The sequence below is a fragment of the Heterodontus francisci genome, chromosome 35 (genome assembly GCF_036365525.1).
Source record: "Heterodontus francisci isolate sHetFra1 chromosome 35, sHetFra1.hap1, whole genome shotgun sequence".
NCBI classification, from domain to species: Eukaryota; Metazoa; Chordata; class Chondrichthyes; order Heterodontiformes; family Heterodontidae; genus Heterodontus; species Heterodontus francisci.
In genome coordinates, this window is record NC_090405.1 from 50,098,007 (window position 1) to 50,115,861 (window position 17,855).

Consider the following 17,855-nt stretch of genomic DNA (forward strand, 5'->3'; position numbering starts at 1 on the left):
GGGAAGTGTAGTCACTGTTGTGTTGTAAGAAAACAGCAAGGCCTACATTTTAAAAAAAAAATGCATTTTGCTTTGGGACACCATGAAAGGCCCCAGCAGTAGGGTTGCTAATTTTAGTTGGATGTTTTCCAGGAGGTTTCATCACATGATGTCCTGCCTCCGCGCTCACCCACTCCCATTGGCCATCCAACATGTCCATCCTCATGGCGGGGAGACTCTTCCCCGATTGGATGATTCTTGTCGGCAACCCTACTGAGTAGCGTGTGGCGTCGGCCCCTCCTCTCTCACACGAGGAAGGCCAATTGGCTGTCAAAGCCCTGGAGAGGCTACTGAGGAGGTTTACCAAGATAATAATAGGGTTGAGGAGCTTTAGTTCATTTGGAAAATTTGGAAGAGTTGAAGGTTGTTCTCCTTAAGAGCAGAGAAATTTAACAGGTGACCTAATAGAGATATTCAATTCTGCAGGGTTGTGATAGAACAAATAGGGAGAAACTGTTTCGTCTGGGAAATGGGTCAATAACCAACGGTCATAAATTTAAAATAATTGGCAAAACAATTGGACAGGAAATGAGAAACAAAAGCAAAATACTGCAAATGCTGGAAATCTGAAATAAAAACAGAAAAATGCTGGAAATACTCAGCGGGTCTGGCAGCATCTATGGAGAGAGAAACAGAGTTAACCTTTCAGGTCAGTGACCTTCCATCAGAACTGGGAAAAGTTGGAGATGTAATAGGTTTTGAGCAAGTGAAAGGGGGGAGGGTAGAAAAAGAACAAAGGGGAAGGTTTGTGGTAGGGTGGAAGACAGGAGAGGTCAAGTGACAAAAGAGTTGGTCGTACAGGGCCAAAGGGAGTGGTTTACTTGCAGAAGAGTGACTGCCTTCGGGATGAGCATTAAGTGAAGCTCTTCGTTTTCTAGCCTGAGATGGGCACAGAATTAATTGAGCTCGTGTGTTTTAGAACCACCGCCCATCTTTATCCATTTCAGACAGGTCTAGTTCCCTCAGGAATGCACTGAGAAATTTGTCATCTCTTGTCAGGATGTATAGTAGAAAACAATGGCGGTATTCAGAAAGCTTTTCGTTGTGACAATCAACAGACGGCACGCATAATGAAACCATTAAAGGGTTTGGACAGTTTGCAATAAGTGAACGGCTGGTTGGAAATTCTAGACAGAATAATTACAAGGTTGAAGGGCTGTTTGTAAAGTCATTAATTTTCTTATGGTATTGAGAAGTGATAGGTGCTGGTTTTAGCTGATGGCCAAGTGCAGAAAGGTGACGATACAACCAGGAGAAGCCGGTAGCCCAAGATCCTGGGGCGCGACAATTTGTGAGATCATGGGCAGCTAGGAAAGGGGGGAACTCTCAGTCTGTGTTCCCACAGGGAACACTCAGTCTGTGTTCCCACCCTCCTCTGGACCCTCCTCTGTCACCACTGGAAATTGCATGTGCTCCTGGACAACGTGGTGGGGGGAAGTGAAGGACCAGGTTTGGGCCTGACTGTGATTCCCGCTCCCCCCACCACCCCCCACTCCCTCCCTCCCTCCCCCACCCACTCCCCCTCCCTCCCTCCCTCCCTTCCCCACCCACCCCCCTCCCCCCACCCCCCCATCCCGTAGCCAAATAGCCCAATGGAACTCAGCATGAAAGTGAAGGTAGGTTATTTAAATGAGATACTGAAGGGGAGCGGCACGTGGAATCCCCAGCAAGGAGTCACAGGAACAGGAGGAGGCCATTCAGCCCCTTGAACCTGTTCTCCCATTGAGTGAGATCATGGCTGATTTGTAACCGACCACCATTTACCCGCCTTGGTTCCATATCCCTCAGTCAGCAAGAAATCTATAAGTCTTGGATTTAAAATGATGAACTGAACCATCATTTACTGCTTTTGGTGGGAAAGAGTTACACACTTCTACACCCCTTTGTGAAGAAGTGTTTCCCAACTTCTCCCCCGAATGGGCGGCCTCTGATTTTAAAGTCATGTCCCTCCTGTCCCCCATCAGCAGAAGAAATTGCTACCAGTTCTTTTGAAAAATCCTAAAAATCTCAATCAGATTACCTCTTAACGTTCTCCATTCCAGCAGAGGAAAGGAAGAGACCTTTTCATGGATTGGCGCATCTGAGCCAGGAGTTATTGTTTGTTTCTGGGTTGGCCGTCATCTCAAGGCCAAAATTGACAATGTTCAGACTGTTGTCGATTGTCAGAAACAACATATGTGCTAATATATATCTTATTGGGAAACCTGAAGGGCCAGGTCGATAAGGCAGGACAACACGATTGAAACATGAAAGAGTGAAGCCAAAATAAATCAGCCAATATTGACTGCAGGAGATCGACAAGACTATTCTTAGAACACAGTGCTGCTCAGGACATCTTCTGGGCAATTGTCGAGACTTAAAGAGGCTGTTGCCTGGGTGGACTGCTGCCTTGCTTTCTGTTTGCTCCATTAGGGAATGATTCACTGATATGTAAAGGTTGTCAGAACCAACATCTCCACTGAGGGCGGACGGGCTGACTCTGCAGGCCACAAATGCTTGTAAAAGAAAAGTAATAATTTCACCAGCAAGACAGGACTGCAGTGTAGACGGTGATGCCGTGCACTGGCGAAGGGGACAGATTGTAGCCCTGGCAGTTAGTTTGGAGTATTAGTTTTTTTTCAGGAACAGGTGGAGCCCCCTTTCGACAGAACCTGACCTCCCTTCTCACTCAATCCCTTCACCCTTGACTCTTGAACCCATTTATATTCAGAGACTCATAGAATGCTATAACACAGGAGAAGGCCATTCGGCCCATCATGCCTGTACTGGCTCTTTGAAAGAGCTATCCAGTTAGTCCCACGCCCCTGCTCTTTCCCCAGAACCCTGAGGATTTTCTTTTCAATTATTTATTCAGTTCTCTATTGAATGTTACTATTGAATCTGCGCCCTTTCAGGCAGCGCATTCCAGATCATAACAACACGCTGAGTAATCTTTTCCCCCTCGTGTTGCCTCTGATTCTTTGTTTTAAAGCTGTTCCCTCTGGTTTCTGATCATTTTTGTACTGGGACCCGTTTCTCCTTATTTACCCAATCAAAAGCCTTCATGATTTTGAACCCCTCTATTAAATCTCCAGCTAACCCATGAGGTGGTGGCATAGTGGTAATGGCATGGAACTAGTAATCCAGAGGCCCAGGTTAATGCCCTGGGGACATGGGTTCAAATCCCACCATGGCAACTGGTGGAATTTAAATTCAATTAATAAATTAATTAAAAAACCTGGAGTTGAAAGTTAGTCTCACTTTCATTGCACCATTAACCTTCATTGATTGTCGTTAAAAAACCCATCTGCTTCACTAATGTCCTTTAGGGAAGGAAATCTGCCGTCCTTACTCTGTCTGGCCTACATGTGACTCCAGACCCACACCAATGTGATTGATTCTCAACTGCCCTCTGAAATGGGCGAGCAAGCCACTCAGTTGTCCAGGGCAATTAGGGATGGGCAACAAATGCTGGCCTTGCCAGTGATGCCCACATTCCATGAAAGAATGAAAAAAAAGCTTCTCGGTCCGAATGAGAGTAATCCCAACTTTTTCGATGTCCTTATTAGGCAACTGATTCCTCCATTTGGTTATTTTGTTGTGCGTTTCAAACTTTGCCCTCTCTTTCTCCCCTTCTTACTCTTACTGCAACTTGTTTCTCTCTGGAATTTGAAACTCTCCCACGCAGCGCACAATTTGTCCCAGACAGATTTGTCAGCTATCCTTATATAATCTTCAAAACCTTAATTGAATCAAGTCAAAGTGTCTTTTGAAAACAAGGCAAAGCCGACTTCCTTGAGCTTTCCTCAGATCCTTGGTGGCCAACGTCCCAGACTCACGGTGGTTGCTTTTCTCAAGGGTTTGGACATCCTTCCTGTGATCAGCTGACAGGGTAGCGTTCAAAGGGAATGTCAAATGTGGTTTTGGAAGCTATGAAGTCAACATCTCCATATCTGCTGTTATGCAGTTATGATTTTAAAATGTATTTGAGGAGAGAAGACAGACAGAGAGGCGATTCTGGAGCGTTGCCATTTGTTAATGGACCTAAATAAAAAAAAAGAATTACCGGATATTATACTTTTGTTCTTTTCCAACTGCCTGCCCCTCCATCAATAGTTCATTTGTGTAGCACCTTTGACATTATAAAACATCTTTAAAAAGGAGGAAAAGGGAAGAATAAAGCTGAGACGGTCGTCAGTACATGGAATGGACTCTCAGACTGAGCAGTGAAGGCAAAAGCAGTTTGATGCTGCCATAGCCCCTGATGGGCCAAATGGTCTTCCTCATCTCTAATGAAATGGAGGAAGGAGGTTTCGAGATGGCAACAGAAAGCAAGCTTGAAGAAGTAAGGGAGTATTGAAGGATAGCTCCCACAAACAGCACTGCGATGATAGCCAGATAATCAGTTTGAGTGATATTGGTTGAGAGTTAAATATTGGCCAGGACACCGGGGAGCCTACTACCACCCGCACCTATTTGTGGGAGCTTGCTGTGCACAAATTGACTGCCGCGTCTCCGACATTACAACAGTGACTACACTTGAAAAATACTTCTCTGGTTGTTGAGCGCTGCATGCCCTGAGATTGTGAAAATCTGAGTTCTTTTTTCACTCTGCATTCTAGACCTTTGCTTACTTGCCAACCTGGACTGGTCCTTTAAGGCCACTGCGGAACTACTCCCTGTGGTAGAGAGATCGGAAAAGACAAATCCGGGCACTTGCAGCTGTTTTGTAAACTGTTGAGAGTCAGTCACAGGGCAGATGGAAGTATTTTCTAAAATTCTGGCTGCAGGTCAGGTGAAGCCAACCTGATATAACCCATTTTCCTTTTATTACGTATAGATTGCATCACATCAGTGGCAAAGTGTAGACAGTTCAAACTCTGACCTCCGGAGTGTCACAGGCACATTAGACACTCAAACACATACAAACGCTCTGTCTTACTGTGGCTCTCACTGGTTGTAGGTACATGGGAATAGGAGGAGGCCATTCAGCCCCTCGAGTTTGCTCTGCCATTCATGGTTGATTTGTATCCAAATCCATTTACCCATCTTTGCTCCATATCCCATGATATCCTTAACCAATAAAAATCTATTGACCTCCTTCTTGAAAATACCAATTGTCCCCTTGCATCCGCAGTTTTTATAGAATCATTGTGTTTTATAGCATTGAAGGAGGCCGTTCGGCCCATCATGCCTGTGCTGGCTCTTTGGTCGAGCTATCGGATTAATCCCACTTACCCTGCTCTTTGCCCATAGCCCTGCAAATCTTTTGGAGGCAGAGAGTTCCAGATTTCCACTACCCCTTTGTGTGACAAAGTACCTCCTGATTTCACTCCGAATTGGCCTGGCTCTCATTTTAAGATCGTGACCCCTCGTTGTTGGTCTTTTGTTTCTGTGTCACGATCTTCCTCCTCGCATTCTGTCTCTCTTTATTCTCTGTACTTCAAAATATTATCTCTTGTCGGTGTCCCTGTATCATAGTGCACAGAAAGAACCAGCCCGTCAAGCAAAGATCTAATTCCCTTTTAAAATAATTCATAGCCACTTCGGTAACAGTTTGTGGCAGATAATTCTACACGAACCATCTCTCGTGTAAAAGATTTTATTTCTCACCTTGCTTTAAGTATCATTTCAACCGTTAATGGAAACAATCGCTTGCTCTTTACCAGACCGCCTTGAAGAAAACCACAGGGCATCGCTTTACCTCCCAGCTCAAGTGTAGGAAGCTCCCACTTCTCCAATCTCTCCATCACTGTACCCTCGCTGAATCTCTGATTCTTTCTCACACTCCCCCTCTCATCGGTTTATATATAAATTGCTGATGGATCATGTTGCTTCTGTCCCCTCTGTCTCTCCACTTCAGCTCACTCTCACTCCTGTCAAATTGCAGTGTGTCCACTTCATTCTTGCTGTACTCTGTCTCCCTTGTATGTCGACAAAAATGTCACTTGAAATTTGAACCCTTCAGCAGTGAGCTCAGATAGCAGTTTCTTCTGTGTGATTTTTTTTAGGGAGAAAGAAAACCATTTGTCAACATTGCAGCAGAATATTTTGGAACTAATGTTACTTGACGTGTGATGAACTCCTGCCTTGGGCCTTGAACCCATCATCTTCTGACCCTGAGGGTCAGTGTGCTACCAAAGAAGACAAACTGTTAACTATTGCCAATTAAAAGGAACAAATGCATTAGGAGTTGGAAGAAGTGGGACTTGCATTAATTATATTGGAAATATTATGGTCTGTTTATAGATTCAGATAATACAAGCTGTGTCTTACAGGAATCATTCTACATGCGACCAATTGTAAGTCTGTATGTTGGAATTTGTTGAATGTAATTGTGCTGCTCTGTTCCTCCCCCTCCCTGGCCTGCACCAACCACCTCTCCTGGACTCTTAGTGGTGTATAATTCCACCTCACCCACAGTGCTGTTTTACATGCATGGGAATTGAGTACATCTGGGCTATTTGACCAGGGGGATCTCTGCACCCAAGTCCAGTCCTGTCCTTGTCAGGCAGGTGGTGATCAAGAGTAATAATCCTTGAACATTTACAACCCCAGCGCCACCCCTCCCTTCCCTAGACCTTGGGTACCGAGGCCAAGTATTGCCTTAGCCACGATCATATGATTACATAGGATATACAGCACAGAAACAGGCCATTCGGCCCGACCAGTCCATGCTGGCATTTATGCTCCACTCAAGACTCCTCCCATCCTTCCTCATCTAAATCCATCATCATAACCCTCTATTCCCTCCTCTCACATATGCTTGTCTAGCTTCCCATTAAATGCATCTACACCATTTGCTTCAAGCACACCCAGTGCTAGCCAGTTCCACATTCTCAACACTCTTTGGGTAAAGAAATGTCTTCTGAATTGGATTTTTTGGACACTGCCTTTTATTGATGGCCTCCAGTTATGCTCTTCCCCACAAGTGGAAACATTCTCTCTGTATCCACTCTATCAAAACCTTTCATCATTTTAAAGAGCTCCATTAGGTCATCCCTCAGCCTCCTTTTTTCAAGAGTAAAGTCACCAGCCTGTTCATCCTTTCCTGATATGTATACCCATGCATTCTCTACACCCTCTCTGGTGCCCCAATATTCTTTCTATAATATGGCAGCCGAACTGCACGCAGTACCCTGTGTGCTCGAACCCAGGTTCGATACAGGTTTAGCACAACCTCTCTACTTTTCATTTCTGTCCCTCTAAATAAAGCCTAGTTCTTGGTTTGTTTTTTTTATGGCCTTACTAACTTGTGGTGCAACTTTTAGTGATTAGTGCATTTGTACTCCAAGGTCCCTTTGCTCCTCTTTCCACACTAGACTCGCACCTTCCAAGTAATAAATGACTGCCCTATCCTACCTAGAAAAATATATTACCTCACATTTATCTGTGTTGAACTTCATGTGCTAATTCTTTGCCCATTGCAATTAATGTCCTCCTGTAATTCTCTGCAGTTCTGCTCAGTATTGACTATCCCCTCCAATTTAGTTCCATCACAAAGTTTAAAACTTGTGTTTTTGATTCTAAAGTCCAGATTGGCTGGAGTTGTGTTTGCGTGGGTTTTTGAAAGAAAGGCTTGCATTTCTATGGTGTCTTTCACAACCCCAAGACATTCTAAAGCACTTTACAACCTATGAGATACTTTGGAAGTGTCATCCTGTTGTAATGTAAGATTACATTTCAAAAGTAGTTCATCGTGGGTGTGCTGGCACGGCCAACACTGCTCACAAAGTCACATGGAGTCAGTAGCTGGCCAATCCTGAGGCAGGAAAAGGCTGTATTACTTTTGAACGGTTTCTCCCCGAAGTTTGGACGTAGCCAATCCAGCAAATTTACACCAGGATTGCTGGCAATGGGCAAGAAGCCAGAGAGAATCAGGGCCCTATGATTGGTGTCTAATTAGGTCACAGACCAGGAGTCGAACCTGGGACCTTTCTGGCCCGACTGTTATGCTGCCTTTACCGTTGAGTGGAGCGTACAGCACAGAACGAGGTCATCAGCCCAACTGGGCTGTGCTGGTGTTTATGCTGTGTCCGAACCTCCTCCCACCTTCTTCATCTCACCCCATCAGCACATTCTCCAGTTCCTTTCTTCCTCATGTATCTGTGCTGTTCATCTCAACTCCTTCATGTGATAGCGAGTTCTGCATTCACACCCCTCCCTCTGGAGTTCCCTCTTAGATTTATTAGTGACTATCTCTCCGGACCACAGGCATGTGTTGAGTCTGAGGGTCAGCTGAAAATCTCAACAGTGCGATCGATAGACTTTTGTCGAGTAAAGGAATCGAGGGGCGCGGCACCAAATGGAGTTGACGTGCGGATCAGCCGCGATCTAATGGGATAGTGGGACAGGCTCGATGGGCTGAATGGCCTTCTCCTGTTCCGAAACACAGGTTTCACAACATTGCTGCAGTTTCAGAAGAAAACCGCAGGCTGCAGAAAGTCACGATTTCCGTGAAGTTTAACTGTGAGCTCTCAGCAAAGTCATCCTGGGGCGAATTAATTAATCCCTTGCGTGGTAAAATGCATTCTATTGATACAATTATAGCAGGCTGCTCAGGGAGCTATCCCTGTGGTTTTAAGTAGCACATTTCTCCTATTTGTTAAAGTATACATTAGGATAATGTAACACTGAGGAGAGTTAGCAGGCTGAACCACAGAGCTGCATCCTTCAATGCTGAGGCAAGTCAAAAAGGCAAAGCAATGGGGCATGTTGTTGCCTGGGGTCTCGTACAGGAAATGAAGTTGGGCAACTCAGGTTGTTGGTGATGGGCATTAAATGCTGGCCTGGACAGCGACGCCCACATCCCATGAATGAATAAATAAAAAGATATCAAGGCAGCGACTACTCTTCCCAACCTTACCTCTCCAGCAGCACTTAATGGTGTCAGGAAATGAGTTGAGATTCAAAGGGTAAAGGAACTCCCAGTATTGTGATTGATTTTTTCTAATTGTGCAGCTTGTAAGTCCTGGAGTAATTTGGGAATCTCACCCATGGTTGATGGTCTAAGTTTATGATTGAAAAAAGTGTGACTTATAATGGATGTCTGATGGAACTTGGTAAAAAAAAACCCAACAGTGATATAAGGTGTTGGCAACCATAGAATGGTACAGCTTCAGAGGTGGCCATTCGGCCCCTAATGCCTGTGCCGGCCCCTTGACAGAGTTCTCGCTCTCCAGGAACAGTAAGCACAGGACTGCTGTACGCACACAGAGTTATCCCAGCTTCCATAGAGGACATGGAAGGACCCAATTAAACTAATCCCACGCCAGAGACTTGAGACTAAATCCAGGCTGACACACTCAGTGCAGTACTGAGGGAGTGCGGCACTGTCAGAGGGTCAGTACTGAGGGAGTGCTGCACTCAGAGGGTCAGTACTGAGGGAGCGCTGCACTGTCAGAGGGTCAGTACTGAGGGAGTGCTGCACTATCGGAGGGTCAGTACTGAGGGAGTGCCGCACTGTCAGAGGGGCAGTACTGAGGGAGTGCGGCACTGTCGGAGGGTCAGTACTGAGGGAGTGCGGCACTGTCAGAGGGTCAGTACTGAGGGAGTGCTGCACTCAGAGGGTCAGGGCTGAGGGAGTGCTGCACTCAGAGATCAGTGCTGAGGGAGTGCTGCACTGTCAGAGGGTCAGTACTGAGGGAGTGCTGCACTCAGAGGGTCAGTACTGAGGGAGTGCTGCACTGTCAGGGGGTCAGTGCTGAGGGAGTGCTGCACTACTGGTGGGTCAGTACTGAAGGAGCGCTGTACTGTTGGAGGGGCTGTACTGAGGGAGTGCTGCACTGTCGGAGGGCAGTACTGAGGGAGTGCTGCACTGTCGGAGGGTCAGTACTGAGGGAGCACTGCGTTGTTGGAGGGTCAGTACTGAGGGAGCGCTGCACTGTCGGAGGGTCAGTACTGAGGGAGTGCAGCACTGTCGGAGGGTCAGTACTGAGGGAGTGCTGCACAGTCGGAGGGTCAGTACTGAGGGAGTGCAGCACTGTCGGAGGGTCAGTACTGAGGGAGCGCTGTACTGTCGGAGGGTCAGTACTGAGGGAGTGCAGCACTGTCGGAGGGTCAGTACTGAGGGAGCACTGCGTTGTTGGAGGGTCAGTACTGAGGGAGCGCTGCACTGTCGGAGGGTCAGTACTGAGGGAGTGCAGCACTGTCGGAGGGTCAGTACTGAGGGAGTGCTGCACAGTCGGAGGGTCAGTACTGAGGGAGTGCAGCGCTGTTGGAGGGTCAGTACTGAGGGAGTGCTGCACAGTCGGAGGGTCAGTACTGAGGGAGCACTGCGTTGTTGGAGGGTCAGTACTGAGGGAGCGCTGCACTGTCGGAGGGTCAGTACTGAGGGAGCGCCGCACTGTCGGAGGGTCAGTACTGAGGGAGCGCCGCACTGTATCACGGTATCAACTGTATAAACAGTTTTAAAACTTTTTGGAAATCAGAATTGTTAATACGAGAGAACCAGTATATGTCAAAAGTAGCTCACTCTACATCCACAAAATGTAAAAGAGAATCCAATCTCCCTTCCCACAAGTGATGCAAAGTCAGGGAGCTGTACGCTTTCATTATGTCAAAGCTCTTTTCTCTGGAAATGACAGGGCTGCGGGGTGACCTGATTGAGGCCTTTAAATAATAAAAAGGGGTCACTAGGGTAAACATAGAGAAGACGTTTTCACTTGTGGGGGTTTGATCAGGCTGACACAGAAAGGACGGGCTGAAATTTGTCAGCCCCAAAGAAGTCCTGTTGCCGAGGCCCAAAGCAGGAGCTGACCACATTCCCGCAGGTGGTCCAACACAAGAGAGGCGTTTTCCGGCTAGCAGCTAATTAACAGGCTGCTGCCAGGGTCATTGTCCAATTGAGGATGGCGGGCGGCACCATCCCCCCCCCCCCCACCCGGAGCTGCCGGCCCATTCAGAGGGCTGCCAGCTCAGCAACACCACTACTAGCAGTGACCAGTACGAAGGCTGCAGCTCGAGGGCGAGGGTGCCTCAATGCCAAGGTGCCCTCGAAGACGTGGGTGTTTTAGAGGAAGTTGGGAGCAGGCTGGGTGCAGCTGGGGTGGTGGGGGGGGGGGGCGGTCTATTGTACCAGCAGTGAGTTACGCTGGGGTCGGGTCCTCCATAGCCATGCAGGGCCCAACAAGGAGGGAGCCCCCCCCCCCCAACTCCGGAACCCGCTGGGAGGGCACCAGGGTTTACCTGGTGGCCTCCCCATTGGCAGCAGGCCCTCCTGCTATGGGCAAAATGCCTGCAGGGGCAGGAAGTGGCCCGAAAGTGGCTCAATTGGCCACCCAGCAGGCGGCTGAGTCATTAAGGTGCCCGCCACTGACAATATGCCACGGTGATGGGAAGACACCGGGCTCCCCTCCTGACATCTTACCCCGACATATTGCCAGCCTTCCAGCCTCTTAGCCCATCTCCGTAGAGCCGAAGAAATTCAGCCCTATGTATCCGCTGAGGGGGAACACCAGAACTAGGAGCCATCAATATAATACAGTTACAATAAGGAGAAACCTCTTTACCCAGAGAATGATGAGAATGTGGAACGCACTACTATGTAAAGTTGTTTGGGGTGAATAGCAGTGATGCATTGACGGGGGAGCTAGATGCACACATGAGGGGGAAAGGAACAGAAGGGTATGCTGCTGGGGTGAGATGAATTAGCATGGGAGGAGGCTCATGTCGAGCATAAGCACCAGCACGGACCTGTTGGGCTGAACGGCCTGTGTCAGTGCTCAGCTGCAGTTTGGGGGTAATTGCAGGTCACGGGTCCTGTTTCCAGAGCTGTCTTTGAGTCACCAGCATTGTTGACTAGTTCCATACAGGTCCTCCAGTGGTGAAATTGAAATCAGGAGCTGGCTGTGGGGCAATGTGTGTGTGAACCGTCGCTCAGTGTTAGGGCGTTGCTAACGGCAGCCTTCAACCAAGACACTGGTTTGAGATAGTGGCCTTTAGGGGGAGAAAACCATAGTGGGATATCAGTAGACAGAAATGTGCTTGGAGTTCCAGATCCGGCATATACTGAGAGGGTCCGGTTTTCACTGTAAACCAGTTGTGGTGAATGTCGAGGTCCAGGGAGATGAACATTAGAAATGGGGTCAGGAAATTGGGGTTGGGGGCGGGGAAGAATGTCTGACTCGTAGTACAGTATTCTTTCTCCACATACCATCCAAGTTTGGGGGAACAGATTTGTAATTGTACTGCTGTGTATTTTTTTTTACAGTTCAGAAATGTTACACTCCTACAATTACACTTTTTGAAGTCCCACTGTCAATAATGTGTCCAACCCCATGAGTGCAATTCAAGAAGGAAGTGGGGTTACTTCACCCTCTCTGTCTCTCTTCCCCCTCTCTCTCTTTCTCTTTTCCCCCTCTCTCTCTCTTTCTCTTTTCCCCCCATCTCTCTCTCTTCCCCCCATCTCTCTCTCTTTTCCTCCATCTCTCTCTTTTCCCCCATCTCTCTCTCTTTTCCCCCATCTCTCTCTCTTTTCCCCCATCTCTCTCTTTTCCCCCATCTCTCTCTCTTTTCCCCCATCTCTCTCTCTTTTCCCCCATCTCTCTCTCTTTCCCCCATCTCTCTCTCTTTTCCCCCTCTCTCTCTCTGTCTTCCCCCCTCTCTCTTTTTCCCCTCTCTCTCTCTTTTCCCCCATCTCTCTCTCTTTTCCCCCATCTCTCTCTCTTTTCCCCCATCTCTCTCTCTTTTCCCCCTCTCTCTCTCTGTCTTCCCCCCTCTCTCTTTTTCCCCCTCTCTCTCTCTTTCCCCCCTCTCTCTCTCCCACTCTCTGTCCCTCTCCCACTCTCTCTCTCCCAACCCTGCACCCCAGTTTGACAGCTTTTGATGTTGTTTGTTATTGTGCCATCTTCATGTTAGATTTATGACATGATTTTGTGTGAAAGCCCACATCTGTTGCAAGTGTTCTGGGAATCTGCTCACCATTACTATAATGTGCAGAGAATTAAAACATTAAGTAAATCACACCTGCTCTTGGTTTTATGTGAGCAGAGAATCGAATCAAATATTGGAGATGGAATTCAGCTGTTGCTGTTTTCTGAGGAATTTTATGCTGATTGGGAAAAAGAGGGAACACTTTCTACATTTCAGACTCATTGTCAGCGTCAAACACTCCCAGGACAGGCTAGCACGTCGGCTATTAACTGAAAGGTTGGTGGTTCGAGCCCAACCAGGGATGAGCCCTGTCACGTTTTTTTTCCCGTTCAGCCTTGATTGTCACACAGTTCTGCGTTCTCAGTGTGTGCTTTGGCTGCAACAAACTGTTCCTGAAATATTACCAGCTCTGCCCCAATCTGGTCAGTTCGCACCAAAATTGATTCTTGAGTATTAATTTCAAATAATGTGAGGGATAAGAAAGCAAATAAATTGTACCATGTACCTACAAAAAAAAGGGGTTAGATACAGAGTAAAGCTCCCTCTACACTGTCCCCATCAAACACTCCCAGGACAGGTACAGCACGGAGTTAGATACAGAGTAAAGCTCCCTCTACACTGTCCCCATCAAACACTCCCAGGACAGGTACAGCACGGGGTTAGATACAGAGTAAAGCTCCCACTACACAAAAAAAAAGGAAAAAAAAAACGGGGTTAGATACAGAGTAAAGCTCCCTCTACACTGTCTCCATCAAACACTCCCAGTACAGGTACAGCACGGGGTTAGATACCGCCGAGAATGGCATTTTAATTTGAGTTTTTTGTTTATTTACCTTGTTTTAATAAAGTTATTTTAAAACTGTAAATATGTATATAAAGGGGGCCTGAGGAATAAAGGCCCCCTGGACATAGAAAAAAAAAAAAAATGGGGTTAGATACAGAGTAAAGCTCCCTCTACACTGTCCCATCAAACACTCCCAGGACAGTATAGTATGGGGGTTAGATACAGAGTAAAGCTCCCTCTACACTGTCCCATCAAACACTCCCAGGACAGGTAAAGCACGGGGTTAGATACAGAGTAAAGCTCCCACTACACAAAAAAAAAAACGGGGTTAGATACAGAGTAAAGCTCCCTCTACACTGTCCCCATCAAACACTCCCAGGATAGGTACAGCACGTGGTTAGATACAGAGTAAAGCTCCCTCTACACTGTTCCTATCAAACCCTCCCAGGATAGGTACAGCACGGGGGTTAGATACAGAGTAAAGCTCCCTCTACACTGTTCCTATCAAACCCTCCCAGGATAGGTACAGCACAGGAGAAAAATAAAACGGGGTTAGATACAGAGTAAAGCTCCCTCTACACTGTTCCTATCAAACCCTCCCAGGATAGGTACAGCACGGGGGTTAGATACAGAGTAAAGCTCCCTCTACACTGTCCCCATCAAACACTCCCAGGACAGGTACAGCACGGGGGTTAGATACAGAGTAAAGCTCCCTCTACACTGTCCCCATCAAACACTCCCAGGACAGGTACAGCACGGGGTTAGATACAGAGTAAAGAAAACAGGGATGCTGAGTGCTGATTGCAGCAACAAGCCTCAGTTGACAGTGCTGATGGCAGTTTGAGGTTGCAGAGGTGGAGAGAGGAGCTACACTGAGCAGAGGGAGAGCAGTTACAAACAAGCAGAGGGAAAGCTTGAACAACAATCACCTTTACAGTGAGGAAAGAGACATTTTTCGAAACATGGCTTTGTTTGGAGGTGGGTGCTGAACAGCAGAGGTTTTCCAAAAAAAAAAAACGGGGTTAGATACAGAGTAAAGCTCCCTCTATACTGTCCCCATCAAACACTCCCAGGATAGGTACAGCATGGGGTTAGATACAGAGTAAAGCTCCCTCTACACTGTCCCCATCAAACACTCCCAGGATAGGTACAGCACGGGGTTAGATACAGAGTAAAGCTCCCTCTACACTGTCCCCATCAAACACTCCCAGGACAGGTACAGCACGGGGTTAGATACAGAGTAAAGCTCCCACTACACAAAAAAAAAGGAAAAAAAAAACGGGGTTAGATACAGAGTAAAGCTCCCTCTACACTGTCCTATCAATGTGTCTCAGTGCACCATCAGAAAAGGCCCTACCTGTCTCCCTGTGATATTTTCCCATTTCCCACTCCAGCCGTACTCTGACCTGTCTGACTGCAATTGCCAATTTATCCTGATGTAAGACTGAGTTAACAGGCCAAGCAAAGGCATCTGTTGAACAACTTAAGTGTCTGCTCCTTCATTCTCACCCGTTGTAACAAATCCTGCAGATAGTAATAGTGATAATGAGTCTCTGACTGAGTTGAATGTTTCTACCTACCTGCCCAGGAGCTGAAATGTTGGCAGGTCTCCAGGTTTGGTTTTGATGTGTTGATGCTGCAGATAACATTATCCATGCTCGGAATGACTCTGGGGTCATCGCAGCTGGGCCTAATCCTATCTTATCTTGTCCTTTACCTGATGTTATTGATCGTATTCTTCCCAGTAGGAGTTACCGGGGTTTGGTCCTCCCTATATCTCACACCCTAACTACTGTTCTGATTGAGGTTAGCTAAACTGGGCATCAGCTGGAGATTGGACTGAGACCACATGCTGTGTAAGGTCCAGTGCCATCTTATGTGCCTTTGTCCCTTGGAGCATGGGGAACAGCTATTCTTCCAAAGAAAGCATTTATATAGCAGCCGGTCACATCACGTGAATGCCCCAAAGAGCATCTCCTACCATGAATTATTTTGAAGTTCCATTGTTACATAGGGGAGCACAGTGACTATTTTGCACACAGGAAAGTCACTGTAATAACAATGACCATGAATCCGGGAGATCCGCCAGTTCTTCAAAGACTGTCGAGGGATCTTCAACGGGCTTAGGGAGACTCAGTCCTGCACTGGAGTGCACCAGAAACCCGTTAACTCCTGACTGTAGGGGGAGAATGGCACTGAGCTTTCCAATCGAAATATTATCTCCATCTCAGTTTTCCCATTGAGTTGAGTATCTGACAGTAACTTGGTCTTATATTGTCATTGAGCTCTGAAACTGTGGGTTCTCCAAAATCACTGCAATGCATTCTGAGAGTGAGATGTACAGTGTGGCTGGAGGAGAGGGAATAATCGTTCAGCTGTGCTCTCACCTTTATCCTTCTAGTACAAGAGGTTTTTAGCTCTCTTGCTTTATTCTGAGACATTTTCTAAGACTTTTCTACTCAACCTTGCCTGATTGTTCTCGTCTCTTTTTTTCTCCTGTTCGTCCTCTTCTTCCCCCCTCCCCACCCCTTCCCCCTTCCCCCCCCCACCACACCTTCCCCCTTTCCCCCTCCACACCACCCTCTACAGTAGAGATTAAGGTAATTAAAGAGCTTCCCTGGCCTCCACCAGTGGGACAACTGGACAGCGGGACACCAAAAGCTGAAGGGGACTTCCTGGTTTCTCATTGCCATCTCCTGCATCAGCATCACCACCTACACTCACAGCACGTGCAGCCGCAGCCTGTTCTCGAAGACAGCAGTGGTGGGTCCAAGAATTCAGTCAGTTATGGTCTTAAGTGTAACTGCTTTAAATGAAGAGGGTGAGCTGCTATGTTTCCCTGAACCCCTATACGCATGTAATGTGAGAGGACTCTCGGTCGCTGTTTAAACCGATCAGTTGTAGTCTCTCTCTCCCACGGCGTCCCAGATGTCGTCCTCTTTACCAAAAGGTTGCTGTGCTGACCAACCCCTCCCCACAGCTTCTGTTCTGTGAACAGTCTGTAGAAGGTCTCACCTAACTGGGGCAAACCATGGCCCTCTACAGTCTGTCTTGTTCCACTGTTTCTCTCTCTCTCTCTCTCTCTCTCTCTCTCTCTCTCTAATGGCTTGTTTTGGCATCACACTCTGTCCAACTATGACAAGTCAAAGTGTTCACAATTATGAGGGGTTGTGATAGAGTAAATAAGGAGAAACTGTTTCCACTGGCAGGAAGGTCGGTAACTAGCGGACACCAATTTAAGAGAATTGATAAAAGAATCAGTGGGAAATGCAAATTTCTTTTACGCAGTGAGTTGTTGTGATCTGGAACACGCTGCCTGAAAGGGCAGTGGAAGCAGATTCAGTAGTAACTTTCAAAAGGGAATTGGATAAATACTTGAAAAGGAGACATTTGCAGGGCTCTGGGGAAAGAGCAGGGGTGTGGGACTGATTGGATAGCTCTTTCAAAGAGCCCACACAGGCGTTATGGGCTGAATGGCCTCCTCTGTGCTGTATGATTCTAAAGGTTATCACATCGAAGGAGTTGGACTGGGTGCTAGGACTTTGACCCTCTGTTGTTCTAGTTAAACATCCAGTGTAACTCAGTGTGTTGGCTTCATGGTCAGGATTTTCACTCATGTGAAGCAAGGTTTGACCTCATTGAAGCAACACAAGTTTCAAATCCCCATTAAATCAGGAGGTTTGTAGTCAGATGGAAAGTTGGGGGGTCCTTTTCTACCTAAAGGGTAATTGAGTTGGGAAATGGTGACCTTGGTGCTTGTGTTCAAGAAATCTCAGCACTTAATAGCTTCATGCATAAACCTATTTAGTCCAAAAGTCCACGTAAGCTAAAGGAAAATACTTTCTGCAGTTAGATCTTAAAACCAGACAACCTACTCGGAACAGATCATTAGGACATAAGTGATATTAACGCTCCAGGACCCTTATGCCGGATACGGAGGGCAAGCTGGAATGAGTCGCACTCCCGAGGTGCTGGAGCAGAAAGGAGTTCACCATATTTATAACCAGAAGTAAACTACTCCTCACCAACTTCTATTCTCACCAGTGGGAAGCTGGCTTACCTCCTGTTAATTGTGTTAGTTTTCACATAGTATTACATCAAGGTTACAGCACAGAAACAGGCCATTCGGCCCAACTGGTCCGTGCTGGTCTTTATGCTCCACGTGAGCCTCCTCCCACCC

At 47.1% G+C, this 17,855-nt stretch overlaps 1 protein-coding gene across 5 annotated transcripts in view; it reads left to right on the forward strand.

The window, feature by feature from the left end:
- The window catches only part of LOC137350678 (SH2 domain-containing adapter protein F-like), a 207,049-nt gene that overhangs the window by 101,734 nt on the left and 87,460 nt on the right, over nt 1–17,855 (forward strand). For 2 of the 5 annotated variants that reach the window (XM_068015535.1, XM_068015536.1), the window contains exon 4: nt 16,265–16,438. The exons of 2 other annotated variants lie outside the window; for them this stretch is intronic. In XM_068015535.1, the coding sequence (XP_067871636.1) occupies nt 16,265–16,438 (174 nt within the window). The remainder of the gene's footprint in view (nt 1–16,264; nt 16,439–17,855) is intronic. One more of the 5 variants, XM_068015539.1, reaches the window with a different exon arrangement.